Source organism: Pelmatolapia mariae, linkage group LG10_11, assembly GCF_036321145.2.
Source record: "Pelmatolapia mariae isolate MD_Pm_ZW linkage group LG10_11, Pm_UMD_F_2, whole genome shotgun sequence".
Classification (NCBI taxonomy): Eukaryota; Metazoa; Chordata; class Actinopteri; order Cichliformes; family Cichlidae; genus Pelmatolapia; species Pelmatolapia mariae.
This window is the reverse complement of record NC_086236.1, coordinates 57415935-57437940: the sequence shown is the minus strand read 5'-3', so window position 1 is coordinate 57437940 and position 22006 is coordinate 57415935. Positions and strand designations below refer to the sequence as shown.

Here is a 22006-nt window from a genome sequence, read left to right as displayed (position 1 = left end):
ATCCCTTTGACTTTTATGTAATAATGCAACCTGGCCTTTTTCGAAGTACAACTACCTTCTATATATTTTTCCTTAACAATCTGTTGCTTTTACACATATTGTGTTAGTGTGCGCATCACAGGCTGTGTATTACAGTTTATATCACATTCTGGTTATATCTATACAATCATACAACACACCATAGTCTCTCTATTAGCGTCATATCCTTGCATGATATAATAAACATAGAGAAATCTTAATAATATATACTCAATGCTATACTGTGGTAAGCAGCTATGCTATGATAAAATATACTGAATCAGTTTACTGACAGAGTGGATTTTTTTTTGGGGGGGGGGGGGGGGGGGGGGAAAGAAAAGTATAAGAACCTTGATATAAACTTCCCTTTCCTCTCTGATACTGACATCAGTCAACATTATGAATAAGTAATGTCTGTCGTAGCTGAAGGCAGGTATGTCACGTGTCACTTAAGCAGTCAGTGTAATGCGGAAAGTGTTAACTAGCTGGCGTAAGGTTCAACAAGGAATAACTCGGAGAATCCTCACTCCCTGGCTGGCTGAAGAGGGAAGCAGGGAGGGACCTTTCCACCAGAAAGAGGTCACACCATTAAGCATCTGGACAAAAAAAACCAACCAAAAACCTGCAGGTAAGAGTAAGATGGTGTTTTTCTTTATCTTCATAGGAGAAAAATCGTTTGTTTCAAAAATTGTTACTATAAAGGTAATGGATGTGATTGTTGTTTATTCCAGTTCTGGTTCCTGTACCATAGACACATTAAAACCCAGACCCACCCCCCGCCTCCGGCCCATGTCCTGCTGTGCTGATTGGTCGGGGAGCTGTCTGTCCGCGTGCTTGTGGCTGGGGAAAAATGGTCAACCTGGCATGTTGATGGTCTTGGCTGTATAGTTCTGGAAGAGCGGCTGCAGGAACATGCCCATCGTGCCGAACACGCATACAAACACAAAGATCCACAGGAAGAGGCGGTCAATCACCATGGCAACATACTTCCAGTCCTCGCTCACCTGTGGTTGTGGAACAGGGTGAAGAGAAAGATTAAGGTGAGCAGAATCCCACTCTCAAGTCCAGTCATGCTCATTATCATTCGACCTACCCGTCTGCCTTTAACTAGACACAACGTTAATGGAGGTGAAGTGTTAATGTGAATGGAGACTCGTTCAGCTACACAGCTCTGATGAGGTCTGACACGAGTCAAGGAGGAGGAGAAGGATGTAAGAGACTGGAGAGAGATGGAGGATGGAGAGAAACAGAGGGTGTTCTGACTCTGTGACCCCTGTGATGATAACTTAAAGAGAGAGGGGAATGAATGATGAGCCATGGACTGCGCTGGGAATGGGAGGATTTTAAAGGCGATGGGATGGTAACTATATCAGTGATAGACAGAATTACTGCGGTTTATTAATTCCCATGTCAGACGCACGCTCCAATAAGATGCGGTCAGGACAAGACATAAAAAATAACACCCTCACTCTGCTGACTCGCTTCTTCTATTCCAGCTCTTTACCAGTTGTACTCTTTCTCTATGCACACGTCATGCTGCCTCTGCTGCTGCTATAATTACATGTCTGTGTCGAATATTCAGAGGGTTACGATTGCATCACCAGATCTGTCTCCTTTGCTTCTGGCCTTTTGTACTAACCCCTGCATTTTAAATGGCAGTACTAAACAGCAGAGTCGCACAGCTCGGTCTTGACTATAACATGATATGGCACTGATCTGTGCTGCTCTGGATACTTTTTATGGCTGGTAACATATGCGCATAAAAGAAGATTATTTATGGCAGGATTTCACTCGCACGGAGACATGATAATTTTTTTATGTTAATACACAGTTGAATCTGAGTAATAAATATGGAGGGATGTATTATCAGCCGATACTATTGGTGCTCATCTCACATTATCACAGACTATATTAGCATGCATGGTGTCAGAGCTGTAAACTGTAGCACCACATCAAATACACTTTTTTAATGTCATTTGTTTTTGCCAAAATTGCTGTTTAAATTTACAGTATTACAATTTTTTAGGCCAGTTGAGTAGCACTAAGTTAAAAGCTGCTGCTCAACAAATAAAGTAGACAAGCAGCACAAAAGCATTAATTTGGAGCTGTGTTTCTTTTCATAAGGAGGCAGTGGTGATGCTAAGGGGTGGCCAGGGTTGGCTACAAACACAAGAAATAAAGGCTGGTCACCCCACACAGTGAAGCCCATTAAAGCTATAAACATGCTAATAAAACAGGAGTTAAATGAGTTAACTACATTTTTTTAGGAGTTTTTTTTGCTCAACCACTGATCTGCAGGCATTCCTCCTATATAGACACACTTTAACAACCATTTTGTTTTGCCCATTTAGATATGAATCCACAAGGTTTCTGTCCACATTGCAGCCGGGTGAGCAAATACTAGATGATTTAAGCCCCATCCCCCCAAAATAACCCAATGACCAATTTTACAATACAATATAATTTTACAATATAAGGTAAAATATTTTTCTTTCACTGCTAAAAGGCTCTATCAGTCAAAGAAAGTGTCTGATTAAAGTGCTAAGGTCAGCACAAACAGTAAAATCACAGTCTTTAAAAGCAGGGCAGCTACAGTGGGATAATAACTATCTCTGAGTCTGTGATTACACAAAAAAGACAGATTTACTGAGAGGAATAAATTAGTGTAGTGTTGCAATCACAGAAAACAGCACAGGTGTAAGTGCACCGTTATCAGGTAATCAAAACTAACTGTCTAAACTATCTAAAAATAACATTTTTCCAGTTTTATAAGCAAAGAAAAAGCTGATTAACATCAATAATGCCCAGGACAGTGTATGAGGAGGAGGGCAAATTCACAGCTCAAAACAGAGTAGAAATGATTAGTCAGTGAATAATCTACAAACATTATACAGCAAGGCTCAAGTTGACTGCAGGATTTATGCAGAGAAGAGCTGCTTTATTACAAAATGGGTCAGTGTGCAAACCTGAAACCTGTGTATGACAGATTTCAGGTTTGTACAGGTTTGTTAGCGATGAAGCGGACTCCTTTCACAGCTTCCTCAAAGAAAACACAACATTTTCTCTTGTCCTGACCGATGCACATTTTAAGTTATTGTTACTGTGTCATGTGTGTAAATGCACATTACTCTTGCTTTTTCTATGTGACATATAAGCCTACAGGTGTTTATTAAAGTCAAAGGAAAGACTGACTCAGCGGCAGCTGTGGGCAATCAGGTTGTTAAAAAAATAGGCTCAGATATTAAAAACGGGATTGGTTGGATTAGATACTCATTTGCAAAAGTATTGATCCCAACAGGGCGGTCTTTGCCTCCTCCAGATGGCACACAACTTTACACAGCTAGCACGCAGCCCCTCACCTCACTAGCAGCTGAATTCGATTTTCACAAATCTGAACAACACTTTATGAAAAACATGAAGAGGTTGGTAAAGCTCCTGCTTTAACAACACTTAAGTGTTAAACAATTATTATAAAAGTCAACTTGGCCAGTGAACACATGAATGTTAGCCCTTTAACTACTAGCAAATTTTGGATAGCTACATTAGCCATGAGTTAAGTTATCATTTAAAGAAATAATAATAATTCAGTTGGTAGCTAGCAGCTATGGCTAATAATAATATGAATAATTTAAAAGTATAACAGAATTCTTTTTTTTTAAAGGCAGACATTGAAGCAAAGAAAAATCTACCAGCAGTGGCACCCACCTTAACAGCTCAATTGTATTTGCATTATGTTATATTTAAATTTTATTTTTGATATATAAGTACAATTAAAATATGGTGCCAGGTGTGTTACTGTAAAGTACATATGTCAGGCAAAACATTGTTGTCATTGGCATTATTATTTTTATTCTTTCCAATCTTTATTTTAAAAATGCCTCTAATTTTTATTCTTTTTTCCCCTCTGTGGAATCAAATAGTTTAGTGGGCAACAAACATGTTTCTTCAAAATCCTGAACAGCATTTTGTGAAATTCTGATATTTTGCTAATATAAGGGAAATCTGAGTCCCATGAATAGCTTGGCAGACATGTCTGTTTATTCTATAATAGAGCCGATGCTAAAGATAGTTTAAAATAAATTCATTAATTCACATTATTTTTTATGTTGCACAACTCTGTGTGCACAGTGCTGAGAGGCTCTTGTGTCCTCTGCAGTTTTCATTGTGGCCCAGATTCCCTAAAATACTGCAAATTACATCTTAAAGTAAAGACATATTTCCTGTAACACAAACATAGCCTTTATGCATTTTGCATTACTGAAATACCGAAAAAACCAGAAATATGTTTAGCTCAATTTGCCACTCTGAGTAATTTTCCCATAAATTTATATACAATAAGAGCTCCTCAAAAACTATTGTCCACACATTTCAGCAGCAAAGAGAAGATTTTTGATCCCAAAAGAGGGGTTTGCACTGATGCAGACAGTTAGCTAATCTGGTCCTAACTTATTTAATCTGTTGTCAACATAAAAATCTATTTTAAGCAGCTGTCAAATGCTATTTTTGCAGTTACTATGATAATGAAGTTTATTAACCAGCTATAAAACATAAACAAATCTAGTGCAACACTGTCAGCTCCAGGCTCTGATATGAAGCAACGGATAATACTCACACTCTGATCATCATCCTCACTCTTCATGTGATTAGCGATGAAGCGTACTCCTTCCACAGCTTCCTCAAAGCCTGGACAGGCTTGAGCCAGCAGGGCCTGGGTCAAAGCAGGACCTGCAGCTGCTTGCTTCCCTCTTGGAAGGTTTCCAGAGCCCCCTTCTCGACCTTCTCTGACTCTGTTTAGACCATCGATGGATCCCCCTCCTGCACCTCCCAGATCCCCTCCAAACTGTTTAACAGACGCACGGTTCACATAGCACGTACAAGGGTCACTGTCCTCCTTACCAAACACTGTGGAGGTCCCCCCTCCACTCCCACCAGCATTTCCCAGCCCGAGCCCCACCATCAAGGCCCCTGCCTCTCCACTTCGACCACCCTCGCTCTGCTCCTGCGCCCTCCTCCTTTGACGCAGCCGCTGACGCTCGCAGCTGTTTCTCGGCTGGCGCATGAAGAGCAGGGCAGGAAGCTTGTTGAGGAACACTAGTTTAACCCAAGGGGGCATGGTGTGTGTGGTGGGAGAACGATGGTGCACATTCAGGACACATACACTGGTGACGATAGAGAAAGTGACCAGAACCATGGTGAACATCAGATACTTTCCGACCAGAGGAACATCCAGTGACGTTGGTGGGACGATCTTGGAGATTAGCAGCAGGAACACAGTGAGAGCCAGCAGCACTGAGATGCAGAGTGTCATCTTCTCGCCACAGTCAGAGGGCAGGTAGAAGACCAGGATCGCCAGCGAGGTGATGAGCACACACGGGATGATGAGGTTAATAGTATAAAAAAGAGGCTTCCTGCGAATGATGAAGTCATATGTGATGTCCACGTAAGTAGGGTCAGCTGGGTTTTCATTTCGTCTGCCCGGCAGGGCGATGATGTCCCACTCTCCACTGGGGGTGAAGTCATCCATGCTGGCTACATCAGCGCGAAGCACCAGATCGATTTCAGTGCGGTCGTAGGTCCAGGAGCGGAAGCGCAGCGTGCAGTTCTGCTGGTCAAAGGGGAAGTGCTTGACCTCAATCTTACAGGCTGATTTATAGATTGCCGGGGGCAACCAGAAGATGCTGCCATCGTAAGACACCACTGCATTAGAGTAGAACGACACCTCGTACACCCCATCAGCACTAAGAGACAAGGTCAGAGAGGATAAAGACAAAAACAGGAGTCAGACATAAATCCAGATGCTGGTGTGATGATTTAAATAATAAAAGAGTATCATGAGGAGCCATGTTTCTTCCAGGCCTCTTGAATAGGGTAATGTGGTAGTGCTTTTATGCAGCAGCTTCATTAGACCTCAATGACACACTAACGAATCTTGAAGTTATGGGTGTGACTTTTTGAGGTTTCTCTGGTTAGCAGAGTCACAGACTCCTTCTTATATTAACACACAGAAGAAGGATAAGGAACCAAATGAATGTGAAGTCCAGGCAGAAGACATAATTTTTAAGGTAATCTGGGCTCGATTAAACAGCACATGTAAGCTACCAACTGTGAGCTGTATGAATTTCATGTCATCTTACGATAATGGCAGAAAAATACACGCAGCAAGAATATTTTTAACATACAAAAGAGGAACCTGGACGAACACATAGCTGCACATTTTCAGTGCACTATGACACGCTTCATCTTTTCTCCAAATTAAATAATAATATAAAAAGTGGTGTGGTAGTAGCATAAGCTGAGTTAATCCTCCAGTTTAAAGGACTGACAGTTGGACTCATCGGAGTCATGGAGGATAACACCCCAACCTGGGGTACACGGGATTAACGGGATCACTTTTCCAGAGTTAGGTGGGTCAGGGATCTTATAATCTTTAGTCAAGTAAGGCCTGAAGCAGGGAAAGAGGAGAAGGCCAGACAGATCGCTGTGCTCTGATGAGCTGATTTACATACTGTATGCTGACACTCAGTTTCCATTACATTAAGACCAGTGGTCCGCAACATCCCCATTCTCTCTCAGACATGCAGGAGAATTCTAATTAACAAAACATGCGGATGAAGTTTACACGTTAATCATTTTGTGTAATACATTACAGTGAAGCTTATTTGGGATGTTATCATTTATGTACTATGTATGTGATTGTACACTCATTTGCACATGAGTGATTTCTACCGCTCATCTTGCCAACTTTTTAAATGTCCTCGGGGCCTAAGTTTAGTTACCACAAACCACAAATTAATCGACACATAAAAATGCATGATGTAGTATGTCAGCACAGGAGTACTGGATGGTTTCTGGAATGCAGCTGATGGGACATGAACTATGCACAGATGGTAGGGACAGGAATAAGGCTGAAAATCATTAAATTCCCAGCAGAAAAGTTTTGGTCTGGAGGTGCATAATAGGCTAAGTCAACCATGCGCACCCTGAAGACTTTTCATAAGGTAATCTGTTCTCAATAGCAGAATTAAAAGTGATGGCTGCATATTTGTATGACAGTGTAGAAGTAATTTCAAATCCTTCCATTGGTCCTAGATAGAAGTGCCACATTAAAAGAGAGGCAATGGTAATTATCTAGACTCTCAGCGAGCACATCAAGTAAGCTTCATATATTTTACAAGTGGAAAAGACAGAAGACGACAGAAGTTTGCATTCTTGTGGAACAACTGTGTGCACCGACCCATCACTGCATTTGCCGATGTATGCAGTGCAGGTGACTCGTTCTTTACATGGCACAAAATGAGTAGATAACAGTGGATATATTCAGCCCTGTGTGGCAAAACTGAATGTATTGCATAATTCAACTTGTAACCCGGTTGAAGCTTATTAAAAAATTATCTGTTTGTACAACTTTGTGTAAAAGACCAACATTGTCATGCTTGCCACGTACTTTCCTGGTGCAGTGTATGCATTATCAGTTTGTATCTTGTGAAGGCTTTACAAAGTGAGGACAGGTGGACGAGAGAGTGACTCACTTGTTGTAAAGCACCACGTCAGGCAGCCAGATGTGTTTGGAGGGCAGCCTGACCTTCATCATTCCATCAAACTCCTCAGGGACCCAAGTCAGACGATAGTCCTGCCACTCCTAAAGGCCAATAAAAACACAACGCTTAGTCACTCATCTGCCAACCACACAGCAGGAAATGACATCTTGAGAGAAGCAGAGAGGAGAAGGTGTGTCTGTTTGTCTTTTTGTGTTCGTCACTCAGTCACTGGTCAACATGACATGTTGCAATAAAGATAAGCCTAAGGTACGTTATGTGCTATCTGCCCAACCTGCACCTTCATCACACTTCTACCATTAGCCAGAGTAACACTCATGTCTGTCCTGACCCTGAATGGTCTTTAAAACACACCCGGCCGCAAACCACTCAGCATGATTATAATGCAGCAGCTGTTCCCAGGTATGTGTGTGTGGGTGCATGTGAATGCATCAGCAGACATCTGAGTCCTCTGTGCAACTTTGTGTAAAAGACAAACATTATCTTGTTTTCCATGTTGTGGATCAGACTTTGACATTGCCACACTGAAGCCTCTGTGACCTGTTACCGCAGTTCTGTGTGTGGTATAACCAGGTTGCAGCTGTATTGCTCATGCTAGACTGTCCTCTGTAACTGTGATGCATTGTGGTCATTACAGTTTGTCTCGGCTCACGACAGCTGTCCTTGGCACTCCTGCTTTCTGATGGCAAAGAATCCATAGAGCACTGATGGTGATTCTATGCTCCGTTACACGTCATAAATCCTAATCTGGCTCATGTGCGTGTCTGTCTATGTGCCAGTGTGTGACAACCGTACTTAGAACTGCTTTATATGAAAAAGTTTAACATATATATCTATATCTATCTATCTATCTATCTATCTATCTATATATATATATATATATATATATATATATATACATATATATATATACATACATATATATATATATATATATATAAATCTCCCTCTCACTCCTTGAGGGCATGGTATGCATGTGTTCCTTAAGCACCGGAGACCTGGGAGTTGTTGTGTGCAGTATTTAGCTGTTCCTAGGACTGCACTCTTCTGGATAGAGACCTCTGATGTTGTGCCTGGAATTTGTTGGAGCCAGTTTTGCTCCTACAGTTCCTAATCCTTCTATTAAAACTGGGACCACTTTGGCCTTTACCTTCCACATCTGCTCCAGTTGTTCCTCCAGGCCCTGGCAATTCTCTATTCTCTGGCTCCTTCTTTCTGATGTTGCTGTCAGGTGGGAACACCGCACCTATCACAACTGTGGTCTTCTGCTCCTTGTCAACCAGCACTACGTCTAGTTGGTTAGCCAGCAGCTGCTTGTCTGTCTGGAACTTGAAATCCCTAAGGACCTTAGCCTGTTGTTTTTTTGGGGTTTTTTACCCACCTTTGGTGGTGTCTCCCATTGGGACTTGGGAAACAGATGTTCCTATACACTATCCCAGCCACTTGTTTGTGTCTTTCAGTGTATGCTGTCCCATATATTCCATGTCCACATGCCCACTTCTCATCAATATGTCCTTTCCTTCAACACCTGACGTATGGCTTTAGTTATCTGTCTTGCATGCCCTGACCAGGTATTCAAAACTTGACCTTTTGTTCCAAATATATACACCATCAACAATGGCCACATTATACAGTTTTCTAAACAGAAGAATTTCATTGAGTATACAAAATCATCCTAGCGTGGCTGAGTCTTTCTGAAGGAAAGATGGGAAGGGGTTCACAACTCCTAGTAAGACTATGTGGCCAAAGAGTTTTACAATATAAAATATTTTTGTGCAGAATTGGAAATAATTTGTGGAATTCATCATCTACAGTAGCTCAAATCAATGGAAGATTCAGAGAATCTGAGGGAAATCTCTATACTCAGAGGACAAGGCAAAAAAAACAGTATTATGTAATATTCACTGCACTGACTCCACCGCAGACATATTTAAAAAAGATCCAGAAACAAAGATGGCTTCTCTGGACAACAGCTCACTTAAGATAAGAAGAGTAAGACTAAAGAAAAATATCTTGTGATCTAAAAAACAAAACTAAATTTAAAACTCTTTTGGGAAATTAATGTGCATCCTTAGAGCTACAGAAATAGATTATAGTCCTGCTGCTCATCAGCTCATCACAGTTACAATTTTGTAGTGAAACAAAGAGTTTAAATCATTGGATTCTTTTTTTATTATTTATTTACACCACATCTTTGCTGTTTTTATCTCTTTCATGTTTTTTTTTCTAAGTTGTTTGTGAATCTCAGCTTAAGCCAGTCTTTGGTCATTTGTCTGAATATCTAGAATATGTTTATGTTGGTGAATAAATTATTAAGTATTAAGCCCAAATATCTATATACCTCAGCTATAAGGGGTCACGTATGAACATAATCGAACATCACAACATTAGCGCAGAAACATGAGTTCAGCTTCAGAAATGTCTTTCTGTACTTTTCTCTCTCTCTGGTAAATTTCCGTCTCTTATTTTTCTTCTTCTTGATTTTGGGTTTTTGAGGATGAGCACTGTTTCATGTCTCTCTTCACCAGTCCTGTCGGCTTTTGTCAGAACTGAAGCTCTACATGATTGCTGGCAGGGTTATACTCAGCTATCCAGAACCAGCGACAACACGGAAAAGAAAAATGCATCTTTCCACCCCAGTAACTGCATCCGTAACTCGTGAATCGTGTACTATTGGTGTGATAACACTTCAAGAATTTGATTATCCAATGTAATTCATCACGTACAGTAGTATATTTTAGAGAGAGGAACCTTCAATGTGTGTGTGTGTTTGTGTTTATCTAAGTCACATTTATGACTACCGTCCAAGTCCCTCGCGGTTTGTGATTCACGTCCACTGACCTAGCTGCGACACTGTGAAATCTAAGAAAAAAACACACCTAAAAATAAATATTTACTCATTGTTTTCTCTGCATTTCACTAAGCTTTCTGCCTTCTCTTTTTCCGTGTAGCATAATGTTGGGTACGCAGTGATTAGATCAGATGAGGAGTCAAAAGTCTCACCTGTGTTAGCCAGACATTGGTGGTCATCACCTGCTCTCGTTCATGCTGCAATGGAACACATTCACATTAAAATCTGTAGCTTTATTGCATGAAATTATTCAGAAGCGGCTCATTGTTATTTGTATGAAAAAGACTCAGTGAGGATGAGATGTCCTGATTTGTAGTATGTTTAAACAGGGTCAAGCTTCAGAAAACATCCTTCAAACTCCATGTCCCAGTTTTGTAATAGGGGGAAAATAAATGTTGTTTTCAAGCTGAGGCCAAAGATAACCCTAATGATGTCTTCAAGATTAATTTCTCTTTAGAGAGTTCCTGCCGCGCCACAGAAGGAATTCTGTAACTGCTTTTATATATGCTGGCTAGAACTCATCACTATAAATCATCTTTATGTGCAACATCGGCCGTGCAGCCGTTAAATTTACAACAAAAAAATAAAAAAAACAAATAAACCTGAGCAGAGAATTTCAGCCTCGAGACAAAAGCAACGTTACCCTTTGTCTGAGGCTTGTTTGCAGTCGTGGAGAGTAACAAGTACAAGTAAGTAATGCCACAATATTAAAATACTGCTCAGTGTTGCTGGTTTGTCTGTGATTATGTTTAATTTGAGTTTTAAATCAAGATTCTGGCGTTTAGGTTACCAGGAGGAAAAACAGAAATCTAAATGAATCACCATTTGTGTTTATGTTGTTTGTTCTATTATCCAAATTAAATCCTAAAAATCACATTAAATCATGCACACAGATTCAATCCCAGACGTGTCCATACTCACAACACTAATGAGTTGGGCCAAAGACACCATCAGCTGCACAGTAACCAGCTCAGAGCCGTTAGTCGCAGGACGGATCAGTTTGTTATAATGCGCTGGGTTTAGGAGATGCTCCACCAACCGCTCCTCTGTGTCTGCCCCAAGGCCGCCTGTAATGAGAGCGCATCATCATCATCATCATCGTGTGGCTCTATCAGGAGGCACGAAAGTTGCAGGCATCTGTGTCTCACTTGGCCTTATTTAAAAGGTGTTTTATCAAATTGGATTTGCAATACAAACATACTGGAGCTTGAAGTCTGTGGTGCCGCTGTTTGTCGTAGGTGCTTCTGTTGAGAGCTGCGCGGCCTGAACTATGACATTGCTCATCACCGGCGGCTGGAGGACGTCAGCACACCTCAATGCATAGATCTTACGAGATCTGACATCACGAGAATGAGTCAACCACTCTGGATGTCTCTATCGCTCTCCTTCCTGTCTCTATCACACACTTCGTCCCGCTGCTCTGTCTCTATGTATTCTCCTCTGCCCTGCTGCACTTCTCCCCAACTGCCACTCTTTTGTAGCTCTGGGTTATTTTCACTCAGTCTCTCGCGTCCCTTCCCCTGTCTCTTCCCCCTCCCATCCCTCCATCTGTAGCAGACTGTAGTCTTATCTGTGTGAGTGGTTGAATTTAGGCAGAGCTGTCACAACACCACACACAGGAGGGGAGGGTTTTCCGTTTTGTTTTTTTTTCACTGAGAGAGTGATGCACTGAGAAAAACAACTGTTCTGCACCTCCTGCTTCCTTCCTCATTCCCTCCTGCTTTTCACTCCCTGTCTCTCTGGCATCTGCTCATCCCTGCGCTGCGTCTTTTCACCCTCACGCTCTACCCCTGAAGATAAACACAGGCTGCTAACTGTACCGATGTTGTCATACTCTCTTTTAAAGGCCGTTAACATTGCAGGAAAACAAACGTGTGAAAGCTGATGTAGGTAAAATTATTTCTTTTTAATGAACACAATGATATTAAAAAGTATACAAAGAGCTCAGACTCTCAATTTCTCCATGAATCTGCACAAAAATAAATCAAACTTGAATTAATTAACAACTGTTAGAGTTCAGTTGGTACAGCTTAAAAGATTTCAGTCATTTTGTTTTAAAAAAAATTGTACTTTAGCGCAGATAGAGATAAACATTTTCCCAGACAGGACACTGTTTATTACCCATAGCAAGAATCAATGAAAATAAAAGAACCGTTTTATACAGGGCTATGGAGGAATGGAAGTCACTGCCAATAGAGATAACATAAAAAACCACTAAAACTTTATTTAGAAAACTTTAAAAAACAATATTTATTTGGTCTGATTTTGATGCTTGCAATGCAACGTGTGAGGTAAATTAAAATACAGAAATGGAAAGAAGACGTAGCAAACTTCTTCTGAATGTTTCCGAGCTCCTCTGTGACACTCTGTCCTCCTCCTCTATTTATCCCCTGCTCTCCACTGCTACCCTCCCCTCCCTCTTTGCCCTGTAGCGCTGCTGTGTTCACTGAACAGGAATGATAGCCTCTATCTCTGGATCAATAAGGACTCTATTCATACCCCGTGACCTCTCAATGCAATCCCTCGCTCCCACATCCCCTATTTTTTAATCTTCTGCTCTTTCTCTGTCATCAAATTTTCCTTAACACATTTACCATCTTTTTCATCATCCCAGTCAGCCTGTTTCTTCTCCCATCCTGTTTGTTATCTCCATCTCGCTGTCGCTGACAGCCGGTGTACATTTATTGCCCTTTCCTTCGCTAAATCAGCATCATCAATACAAGTCCTGTCAGCATGACTGTTGTACTTTATTGTGCACAAGTGCTGCCTTTTTTTTTTCTATGTGTGCATGTGTGTCGTTTTGTGGACACACATTCATCAGGGAAATAAGCATTGCTGTCTGTGTCAGAACCATATGAGTAATGTATATTATTCCCGGAAGCACAAGGCAATAACACTGTCGGATGAGACAGGAAGCCAGACTGGCAGAGGAAAAAAAAGAAGAGCACGGTTCATTCAACCATGCTCATACGTGTAAATGAAAGATTTCTGCTTACTATAAAAGTACTATGTAGTAAAATAGACAAAATGTAATTAATTATCTTAAAGCATCTTTGCACTTACAAATGCAAAAGTCTTAAGTCCCTCATTTCTTCGTATTTTGCTTCAATAGAGCCAGACTTTCTTGTAATTTTTAAAGCACTCATGAGCAAAAGTTCTCCAGGCTTTCTGAAGATCTTTCAAAGTTTCTCTTTGAACATCGGCTGCTTTTTCATTCATTTAAGTCCAGTCCTTATACCTGACCATTTTTAGAAGATGGGTTTTTTTACATTTATTAAGCCACTTAACACTGACCTAAAATGATCATCACTATGTGCAGAGGAGCTTTGAAGGTCTTTCAAGAAGCCTGGAGAACTTTTCCTGAAGATTGGCTAAGAGAGTTCAGGCTGTGCTTAAGAATAAAGGTATTCATACCAAATATTGATTTTCAAGCTTATTGATTTGTATAGCTTATTGTTTAGATAGATAGATACCACAACACTTTCAGCACGCCATGTTTTACCACTTCTTCATGAACTAGAGCATTTACTACAGAAATAGCTTAAAATAACTCAACAAAAATGAGCATGGGCTCAGGATACACCAATATTTTACGGCACTGCAACTAATCAGGCAGAAAGATTCATTTTTTCTTATCTCGTTTTTTTTTTTAATGCAAAACTACGCACACACTCGAGCCTGCTCACTGTGCAAACACATTAACTCGGCCGCTCATCTTCAACACTCAAATAATGCTACTAACCACAGACTGATGTGACTCTGTCTCCACATGCTAAAGGCTGAACTGAGGGGCTCTAATGTTGTTGGTAGTTCAGGTGGCTTTATATTTGTTTTCCAGAGCAGATATTGCAAACTTAATGTGACATTATGAATATTTCAGCAGGGCTCCCCATTAGACCCGTAAGCTAGGGAAGTTACACATCACCATGCACATGCAAACACACAAACACACACACGCTTCCGTGACAGAAGGACCGGAAGAGACAAGATGGTAGCCATTAGGTCAGATTGCTTTATAGCTATGTCTGCCCCTTCAATCCTTTCGTCCTTAAAAATAACCATTAATCTTAGCGTGCTGACGGACCTTTTGTGTCCCCAACAACTTGTTTATAAAATCTTTACTTTTGACAGCATCTGTTTATAATTTCTAATGCTGCTTAGAGACTAGAGTACACGCTGTAAAGACAAACGTGGAGAAAATGAAGGCGAGGCGAGATCTAAATTGAATTATCCCACTAAGACTATTACAGTGATGATCTCTATTTATACAGCTCGCTCAAATGAGAAAAGGTTGGAGGGAAACTGGGGTCATTTTCTGCCCTCCTTTCTGTCGACAGCTAAAGAGGCTTTTTGGCTGCAGCTGAAACCTTTGATGCTGAAATATTCTTAAGTCAATAATGGAGAGATCCACTGATGTACTGGCAACACCCAATTGGCTCTGTAGTGGCCATAGAACTGAGATATTAATATTGATCCTCCATCTAGTTGCAATATCAGAGCACAAAAACACAGGCATTCCACTGTGGACTAACTGCAGCCTGAAGCTTTATTGTCTTTCCACGCTGCGCACAAAGATGTAAAGTCAGTCGAGTTTGTTGTGTTTTAATAACCACAGAGGTTTTTCATTTTTTTACAGAAAGCACTGAACAAATCACTCCAGCATGTTGTTCTATTATTAGAGCTGAAACATTAGTTGATACATTTAATATCTGATCATCACATGTTATTAATTTTAAAAAAAAAACAGCTTTTTTTAAAGGAATTTTTTTCAACCTTTTATTTAATAGATCCACGGATATGGCAAAGATCATAATCATGATTTATTTTTGACCAGCGTTTAGATCTTAGTTATATGGTTAGATCAGTGACTGACTTTGTAAACATGCAGTAATGAATAAAGACCCGTTTTAAAACAAGTGACAAACCATGCACAGTATTTGCTGTTGCTTCACGGTGTGACGTCTTGAAATCAGATTGTTTCTAGAGATGATTTAATTTGACCAAAACTTCTCTTTGCAGGATCCTGGCTTGAGCTAAATGAAACCTGCCAGGACTTGGCTGCGAGCGTGTTTGGATTTTAGGGAGGGGCAACAATGCACCACTATAACAAGCCATTACTACACGGCAGGATTTGGTGTAAACAACACGCCTTCATATTGTTTGTGACCTTAACATCTGAACATCTGAGCGTTGCAGCAGAAACTGAGACGCATCACACCTGATTTTTGTCTTTAGCTGACTGGAGTGGCACATGGTGTGGTCTCCTGCTGGTGTAGCCCATCTGTTTAAGTTTGATGTGTTGTGAGTTCAGAGACATTCTCCTGCTTATCTTGGTGGTAATTGCATTACAAGCTTATATTGTGTTATTGTAGGGTCTTTACCTTAGAATATAAAGTGGCTTGAGGCACTAAATATAATAAAACTGAATTTAATTTAATCAACAAGTATTTATTTGAGTTACTGTTGCCTTCCCATCAGTTCAAACCAGTCTGGTCATTCTCCTCTGACATCAAGAAGGCATTTTCACGCAGAAAACTGCAGCTCACGGTATATTTTCTTTACAGAACTTTCTCTGTAAAGTCTAGAGATAGTTATGTGGGAAAATCCCAGCAGATTGTTAGTTTCTGAAGCACTGAGACCAGCCTGTCTGACACCAACAACCATGCCAAATCACCTTTCTTCCTCATTCTGATGCTCAGTTTGAATTTCAGCAGGTCGTCTTGATCATGTCTCCATGCGAGCTATAACAAGCAGCTGAACAGGTGTGCCCAATAAAGAGGTGAGTACATGTCACAAGACAACACAGGAACACGATAACAGCTGTTTTCTTTCATTTATTTTGTTTTTATAATCACTGGAAGCCAAAATTATAATCAGACATAAATTCAATTATTTACCCAAGAACCATTTTTTTAATCTGAGTTCATTTTTAAACATTAATTTTTAAACAAATTAGTTGGAACCTGGATAAATACTACGAGAAAACCATGCACAGATCAACACAGCTATTTAATTTGTTGACAAATTTAAAACAAATGTGTCCATGTATCATGGATACATAGATATACAGCCATATTTAGATTTATAGATAGACTGTTGTTGCTACAAATGGCATTAATATTCTAGCTATATGCTAGAGCTATTAAAATGACATCTTAGGTTTGAATTTTTCTAATATATAGGTGCATGAGTGATATTTGCTCAGTGAAGAACTGGGACAAAACAGAATATATTGCTGCTGTGGAAAGTGTTTCAATCATTTTGAAGTCACATCAAGGGAAATTTGAGGAGAATATGCTAAAATAGTTTAGAATAATGAAGGCTGAAAAGCTTCGCCGTCAGAGGCTGCAGTTTAACTCATCCAGAAATCATACTGTAAATAAACAGTAATAGCTTTCATTTGTTTATTAAAACGCATGGAGTTCAGCTGCTGGATGACAGGATATGGCCTTCTAACAGCGGTGCCTATTTCAGGGGCTGCAATAAAATGCATCACTTGAAATGCATTATGCCTCTCGTCGCAGCTATTATTTGCACTGTCGTTTAGATACTCATAAATCGCGAGGCCACGCTTGCACCAGGTCAGCGCCTGCAGCAAAAATGTGCCCATGAATAGATAACAACAAGAGGACTGACTGCAAAAATGATTCCACATAACTCTTGATGTCGCATTTTGTTGAAGTTATAGTCTTTTTCATCTCTTATACGTGATTTTATTGAAACAAGGTGTGCGTTATCTTGAATACACTTCTACAAAAAGCTGCAAGGTAAGCACACACCTGCCTCGATTTAAGTCCACCTTTATTTTTTTAAATATTCTTAGACAAGGTCAGATTTAAAACTCTTAACTTTCCAAACGTCTCTTATCTACCTCTTCTTCTCTGCTGCTTAAGTTTCTATTAAACCTCTGTGCTCTCCCTTTGCTTCCCTTTAATCTCCCGGGCCACACTGCTGTGTTCTGCTGCTGCTACTACCGCTGCACATTCATTCACATAAACACACACACAATCTTGCACAAATCACACATGAGAGCACAGGGTTTTACACATGGAATCACGCACACTCTCACATGCGAGTGCAGGCCCGTGTGGTGAATCCGCTGCACATTTTTTAATCACAGATGCTGCCCCTACCCGCTGATCTGATCCTGTTGCTGCTGTGTATTGGGAGTCGGTCCAACGAGATAGAGACAGAGAAAATAAGCAAGCGAGATAAAGCGTGGAAAGAGAAAGCGAGGGTGCGCGAGACGATAGGAGGGCTGCTGTCATGTGAACAATGAGATGCTGCAAAGATCAGATGAGGAAAATCAGTGCACCAAAAAAAACCAAAAAGTGATGACAGACTAAAGTAAAGGAGCAGAACTTTCTAGACTGTAGCGCTAGCACAGAGATGATTTGCTGATGTGCATTCACACATAGCAGAGGACTACCGTTCCAGCGTATGCATGCACTCATTAAAATATCTTTTAAGATGCAGAGACTGGGGGTGTTGTAGAAAAACTAATTTAAGTACACTTTACATCTCTGGCTGATGAGAGTGTCGCAGACTCTGCTCCATATCCAGTAACCCCTGCATTAGGTCAGCTCAGCCCCACAGACTCTTTTTATTATGCATGGCCTGTTGGGGAAATGACAAGAGACATCCTCCTCACACAGCGAGATGGCCAAATCCTCACGGCAGCCTCTTAGACAGGTGGTGAAATGTCCTTGAGCGTCCTTGCACAGCCACTCAATACAAGACTCCTCCGTGTGTGTGTGTTTGTGTGTGTGTGTGTGTGTGTGTGTGTGTGTGTGTGTGTGTGTGTGTGTGTGTGTGTGTGGATGCTTATGTAAGTAAATGATGCCGTGGCTCTGGAGGTGTAAACCTATGACTTTTCTCCTCTTCATTCGATCACCACCTTTTTTTTATGCAGGCTATTTTTGCTGTGGGAGATGCATGGATTCTCTCACATGTCTCTTGCCTTCTTCGCCTCTTATATGACGTGAACATTACAATCAAGCACAAACATGACTAAATAAGAACACCGAAATCAACACATAAGCCTCAAACTAGGCAAAGGTTGTGTTTCCTAAGTATTTAACATTTGTGTGTTTTTGCTTGCTCGCTTGTAGGAAACTTCTTAAACGCCTTATAAGCTCCAGGTGTGTGTGTGTGTGTGTGTGTGTGTGTTTATATGTGCCCAGTGTGCGTTTTTCTTCAAACATGTGTTTGCGTGTGCTTGTGTGTGGACAGAGTTTATAGTCTCTGAGGATGATGCTAATCAGATTTTCTCCCTTAAGGGAAGATGACTCATTAGTACTCCACAGCTTATGAGGCTCCTTAAAGTGATATTTCATGTTGGCATTTTCTTTTTAGTGCAAACACCTCTGTTTGAACCAAATATAGGGCAAGAATTGAATATTGTGCAAATTTACACCAGCTTCATACAAAAAAGCGTGCCCTTTTGACATTTGATATTTTAATAATTCGCTCTATTTAGCCTTTTATTGGCATTTAGCTTGTTAGATTTTCACTGGAACTCATTATTTTCACTGTAAAACAAAGTCTGTTAAATTACATGAATGTTACTCCTGATATTCTTTGATTATTTTCATGTTCTTTAGTTATCTTCATTGTATTGCATGTCTCTAAAGACTTTAGATTTTGTATTTTTGCCAACAAAATCGAGCATTAAATGTTGTTTCCATATAATCTTAAACTGATGCTTTAACTAGTATACAGCTGCTATTTTTACCAAAACCAAACACGATGTATGTTTGCTGTGTGTGCGGTGGGGACGTCTGCAACCGGTGCTTGATGTGATAAGTGGCAGGTTAATGTTGGTTGAAGCACTTTATCTCGTACTATCTGTCTTCGTCATTTCCTCTGGATGCAGCGTGATGAACTATGGGTGTAAAGCTGTCTTTTTTTGGGGGAGGGTGTAAAAGAGGAGTCAAAGCAGCATGTTTTCGCCCTTGGTGATGATGAACGGTTAGTCAGTGCAAGGCAGATGGCCAAGCGTGTGCGTGCGCGCGAGTGGACAGAGGTGTGTGCTGTGTGTGTTGCTGCACAGGCAGTCTTTTGCTCTGAGCTGCTGAGCTGGCCTCTGCTCTATCCTCTGCTGTAGATAGGTTACAAAATCTTAAGGCAGTCATAATTCAGCCACTGAGCGGATGTGTTGGAGCGACACCAAAATAAAGCCAACTTACAGAGGTAAAATATGTCCAAACAACCTAACAGCTTACAGTATTTACTTTGAATGTGCTGCGAGAGAGCCATAAATAAGATAACCACCCAATGCATGCGCCCCATAACAATAAGTTTATCCATCTAAGCTGTTGTGCAAAAACAGAAGGCTTTTCCTGTGCAGCCTGATGACACATCATTTGCCCTTTGATGACAGGAAGAAGAAGTTGTTTTAGCCCAACATGCCTCTTATTAACCTGCCCACTCAATGCAAGACCTCAGTGTTAATGAGAGAGAAGGAGAGAGAGGCGAGTGAGTGATAAGATAATTTATTTCTCTCTCAATTAATTAGAAGGAATATGCTAACTGATGCCACAGTGGTTTAGCTGTTGCAGGAGGCTGGTAAATTTCTCATGTGTATGTTTATTACATGCAACTGTTTTATTTTCAGTAGAAAAGATTATAAGTTTGATTTAAGTCTTTTAATACGTATCATTTTCATCTGATCTACCAAAATGTGACTAACTCCCGCACACTCAACACTGAAATAGCAGTAATTCCATAGGAGAACATCACACACGTCCCTAAACGCATTATATTAAGCCCAACAGAATCTCAGGTTAAATATATCTTGTATCTTATATGCTTACGATGCAAGTATTTTCCCCCTTTACACTTGCTAATGTATTTTCATTGTGCTCTATGGAGTGGGTAATATTTCTCCACTACATCATTCCGTCGCGCTCGCTGCTGTTTTAAAGAAAGATGGTGACACAGCAGTGAAAGAGTCGCTTTCTCCACCTCTGCCTCTCCCTAGCGTCTAACCAGTCCTTTTTTTTATTGCATTCACTCCTTCATTACTTGGAAGAAACCTTTTCGGATTCCCTTAATGCACAAACGCGCGGTGTTTTATTGCCCTATGAGGGTGACGCACAAGAGCTTCGATGGAGCCATTATGTGGACAAGGTAGGCTACTCACCTCCCGCAATGGCGAGGAGAGCCAGCAGCAGCAGCGGCGGCCAGCCGTCCATCGTCAAACGTGCGTCCAAGCGCGCTCCGAGCCCGGAAAGGTGTTCACCGGGATGGAGAGGCCACCTCAAGCACGCCCGCAGTGTTAACTCCCTCTCCTCCTCACGACCCAAACCTCTCTTTACTGTCTACCTGTCATGGTGACGTCAGGGCTTTCCGGCGGTCCACACTCCTTCCTTTTCAGGGGAAAATATAAATATCTCGGCGGAGCCAGGTAAGCTCTGCGCTCGGTTGAGCTGTGCTGGCTGTCCGTGCTGAACGTTGCTCAGCGATGCGACGCGCTGGAGAGGCGGGGGCGGGTGAGGGGGGGAGCGCAGAGGAGCAGGGTGGGGGAGACGGGAGGAGAGGATGTGGCATACCTCTGAGACTCCGTATCTCAGTTAGAGATGCCAGTGTGTTCCCCGCACAAAGTCACACATCACCTTAATGTAATAATAAGCACTCCTAGGGTGTGTGTGCTGCTCAGTCTGACTTTATAGTAACTTAATGGGATTTTTATGTTTAGTTAAAGCTCCAGGCCAAATATTTGTGGAGGTGGTAGCTGTGATAATTAAACATAAGCTATAAATGTGATTACATTGGCTTTGCTTATATTGAAAATATTAACTGTAAATGTAAATCATAAGAAATCTGGCTGGTATATGTGTGTGTGTGTTAATTTGATGCTCTGGTATCTGCCACACCCCACATCTATCCCTATCCTCACACAGGCTCCCCAGGATGGTCTGTAGTTTGAAAGTTGAAGCTTCTGTGTGTCCTTCTCCTCTACCCTTTAGGCCACTAAAGTGACCTCTGATTCCTAATCTTACATGTTTGAGCTGCACAGAATGAAGTTGGAAACGGGAGTTAAGAAACAAATGTGTCCAGGTATTGAGAAAGAGCTGAGACTCACAATCTGATGATAACTGAATGGGGCGATGAAGGGCAATGGGACTCCAGCAAATAATGAAAAAAGAAATAGGAGGGGTATAGGAAGGAAGTCAAAAGAGCGTGGGAGAACAAAAAAGCCAAGTAAACAGAAGTATGGGATGGAGGGAGGAGGCGGTTGCCATAGTGACTCAGAGAAACCAGAAAGCTCCAGGAGGAAGCGACCTGTTTCTCCTTCGTTTTGTCTATTTTCGTCACTGAAGCACACATACACACAGGTGAACACACGTGCACAAAACACACACTCATGCATAAATGCACACAATAGCAAACTCTTCCACAGTCCTCTGCATGTCTTTCTCTCTCATGCTATCTTTATACACTCTTCCTCCCCCCCTCTGCTGTACAGTTGTCTCCCCCCCCCCCCCCCCCCCCCCCACCTCTGCTTTGCAGCGAATGAGCTGACCTGACAGTGCTCCTCCCCTCACTGAGTGCTGTGAGTCTCTCTCTGAATTATTTA

General features: G+C 41.2%; 1 protein-coding gene across 1 annotated transcript; it reads right to left on the bottom strand.

The window, feature by feature from the left end:
• Nucleotides 1-342: 342 nt before the first annotated feature.
• On the bottom strand, nucleotides 343-20905 carry chrnb2 (cholinergic receptor, nicotinic, beta 2). Its single transcript, XM_063485839.1, has 6 exons — nucleotides 20570-20905; nucleotides 11347-11492; nucleotides 10578-10622; nucleotides 7548-7657; nucleotides 4631-5756; nucleotides 343-1022 (listed from the first exon to the last, which is right to left on the bottom strand). The coding sequence occupies exons 1-6, from the start codon at nucleotides 20619-20621 to the stop codon at nucleotides 873-875; spliced, it is 1629 nt and encodes a 542-aa protein (XP_063341909.1). The 5' UTR covers nucleotides 20622-20905; the 3' UTR covers nucleotides 343-872.
• Between the last annotated feature and the right edge of the window lie 1101 nt (nucleotides 20906-22006).